Raw genomic sequence first — 2800 nt, 5'->3', positions numbered from 1 at the left:
ATGACGAAAGACCATGGTGGCGTTCGCGACATTCAGTTCATGCAGGCAAAGAAGACTACCATCGCTGACTGCGATGCTCATCTCCGTCAAGGCATCTCAGGAGACCTTGGCTTCGAGGTTTGGGGCCAAACAAAGGACAGCCTTAAGATCTATCGTGCAGTCGTGGAACAGGGCAAGGACTACGGAATTCGCCAAATGGGCGGTCCATCAAAAGTAGTCCACCACGTAAGGCCTACTCTATCCATTTATCTCCCAAAAGGTTCAACTAATAGTTGTGTAGGTTGAAGCGGCGTTCGCGACACCCACTCTCGACTTCATCCCGGCAATCCACGGAAGTCGAAGGAACTAGTAGCATATACCAAATTTCTCCGCGGACTTGGTATTAATGTGGATGGATTCTAGTCTCGATGGGAAGGTAGCATAGCAACGACCCTACCAAGTTCGACGTGACCCCATATAATTCAGGATAGGGTTGGCTTATCAACTTTGAGCACGACTTTATTAGAAAGGATGCGCTCCAGAAGATCGCAGAGAATCCTCCTTCGAAACAAGTCACTCTAGTGTAGAACTCTGAAGACGGTATTGATGTTTACGCATCACTTTTCCGTAGCAACTCCTTCGAGGTTATGGAGTTGCCACGGTCCTAGGAGGTTGTGTCGTTGCAAGCTCTGTGATGAAGGATGGCCAAACGGTTGGCTATGCAACATCAAGATGCTATAGCTCCTATCTTAAGGAGATGATCTCACTTTGTGTTATACAAGTTGAGCATTCATCTCCAGGGACTGAAGTTAGGGTGATCTGGGGTCGGGAGGGAGAATTACAGAAAGAAATCCGTGCAGTAAGCTCAGCATTGTCGACATGTCTCGGTTTTTATCTATAGCTAATATCTGTTCAGGTTATCCAGCCAGCTCCTTACAAGGAGGACAATAGAAAGCATTGTATTAAAGAGGCATAAATTTTAAGATACATTGGAAGACGGCTTACGATATAAGCAAATCGATGAGACGTAGTATTCATAAAACATCTAAACTGTATATCGCTTACAGTATGCGTTTACTATGTCTTTAGGTTTGTATTTTCGTTTTATATAGACTCTATAGACCTGGAGATAACTCTTAAGCGGGATCGAATTCTTATACTATGCTAGGTGGATAGCTTATAACTATTCTAAAAAGTATGTCTATTATAGCTGGTCTCCTTACTTGATATCAAGATAAAGAATTAGAACTTGACCTAACTAGGCTGCGTGAGTAGGTTCGCATGCAGCAAAGCATTTTGCAATGTTCTAGTATTGAGAGTGAACCTGGATGGTACTCAAATCCTGCTTTTCATTCGTCGCATCAAAGTGGTCTTCTTGGACAGCTCGGGTATGATCCATCTGACTGATAGTCGTTAGCCCCACTGGCGGCGGCCCTGAATTCGGAGCCCCTGTTTACTGTGGCCTCTATGCCTCGATCGGAAACGTGGTGACTTACGCGACCGGTGTGTAACTCAAGGGTCTTTCCCGTCGGGACCCACTTCGAATGCAGAGATTCCGCCCTGAGTATCTGAATCCTATTCCCAGCCCACTGAACCATTTACCATGATTGCGGATGTCTGAGAATCTTCGCTCGAGGTGGTGTGAAAAGTGTGGGCCCCAATGCCCAAGAAGTGAAGTTTTCCAGTCGCCCTAACCAGGACATACTTTGAGGAGAATGTTGGGGCTGGGTTTTAATCATGCTTTGCTATTAGTGTGACGAACTTGACCCGTACGCATTAATACTGCTGTATGTGATTTGAGATTTATTTCCAGAGTTTGTATGGATGTCAACTCACGTAGTGAGGTGCCTAGCACGTAAACGATGACTTGAATATCGGACTTATATCGTTTCCACATGAGGAACACCAATGCTGTATACTCACTCCATTTTGGTATTTACCAATGATTGTGTGCGTGCGTCGTTGGGCTGAACGACGTTCTTGACTAGACCGTTCAAGGCTGATTCCCTCCCCAGAAACTCTCATGAGCTTTTAGCGGTCAAGTAGACACAAAGAAGGTGACCGTGGTCTCAGAATTGCATTATTAGTGCTTATACACGCAACGACTTTATTTCAAGCTGACAGTTTCAACCTAGTCAATGCTGATATCTTCGTAGCTTCATTTCTACCCGCTTCGCAAGACAGGGGCTAAAAAAATGTTCAGTGCTCGAAATCTTCAAATTCGTGTTCACTGAAGGTATATCTGCTACCTTGGCGCATTTAGCAAATGACCCTACCTTTTAGGCAACCAGATTGCGAGCCAATATTTTTATCCTTTGCGGGACGCCTTGTTTGTGTATTCTCGCAACGCACGCCTTTCTCGGCAACAATCTATATTTCTCGACTTGTCCAAGAGATGCCTTATTTCTGTGTTCTCGCAAAGCACGCCTTCATCGGTAACACTCCATTTATCTCGACTTATCGAAGTATATATTCTTTTTAAATCTTCAAACGGCTTCCTTGGCAGGGATATTAAGGCCCCGAACGATCTAAAGCCGTGTATCGAATGATCTAAACCCGTATAAGCGGCTTTAACCCTAAACTATCTAGTACTCTGTAAACTGAGACCTCCTTCATTTCGTACTGTCATCTATTTACAGTAAAAGTAAATTAGACAGATTACCCGGAGATCGCCTGTAGAGTGGTAGCATAGGGTAAGGTGAAACACAGGGGACCTGATGGATACACATTAAGAATCCTTCGGCTTAGATATTGCATTGGTACGGACCATGGAGATATCGCGGTCACAGGAGCTTCTACGCAGTATAAAAGATCTCAGGTA

At 44.6% G+C, this 2800-nt stretch overlaps 1 protein-coding gene across 1 annotated transcript; it reads left to right on the top strand.

Annotated features, from left to right (window-relative positions):
• A1O9_10509 (uncharacterized protein) lies at positions 1–349 on the top strand (the record flags this gene model as incomplete). Its single annotated transcript, XM_013400670.1, has 2 exons — positions 1–225; positions 281–349. The coding sequence occupies 2 exons, from the start codon at positions 1–3 to the stop codon at positions 347–349; spliced, it is 294 nt and encodes a 97-aa protein (XP_013256124.1).
• Positions 350–2800: the final 2451 nt, after the last annotated feature.

This window comes from Exophiala aquamarina (genome assembly GCF_000709125.1).
Source record: "Exophiala aquamarina CBS 119918 chromosome Unknown aczIA-supercont1.13, whole genome shotgun sequence".
Classification (NCBI taxonomy): Eukaryota; Fungi; Ascomycota; class Eurotiomycetes; order Chaetothyriales; family Herpotrichiellaceae; genus Exophiala; species Exophiala aquamarina.
Note: the sequence above shows the minus strand (reverse complement) of the source record. Positions and strands in the feature narration are given on the sequence as shown.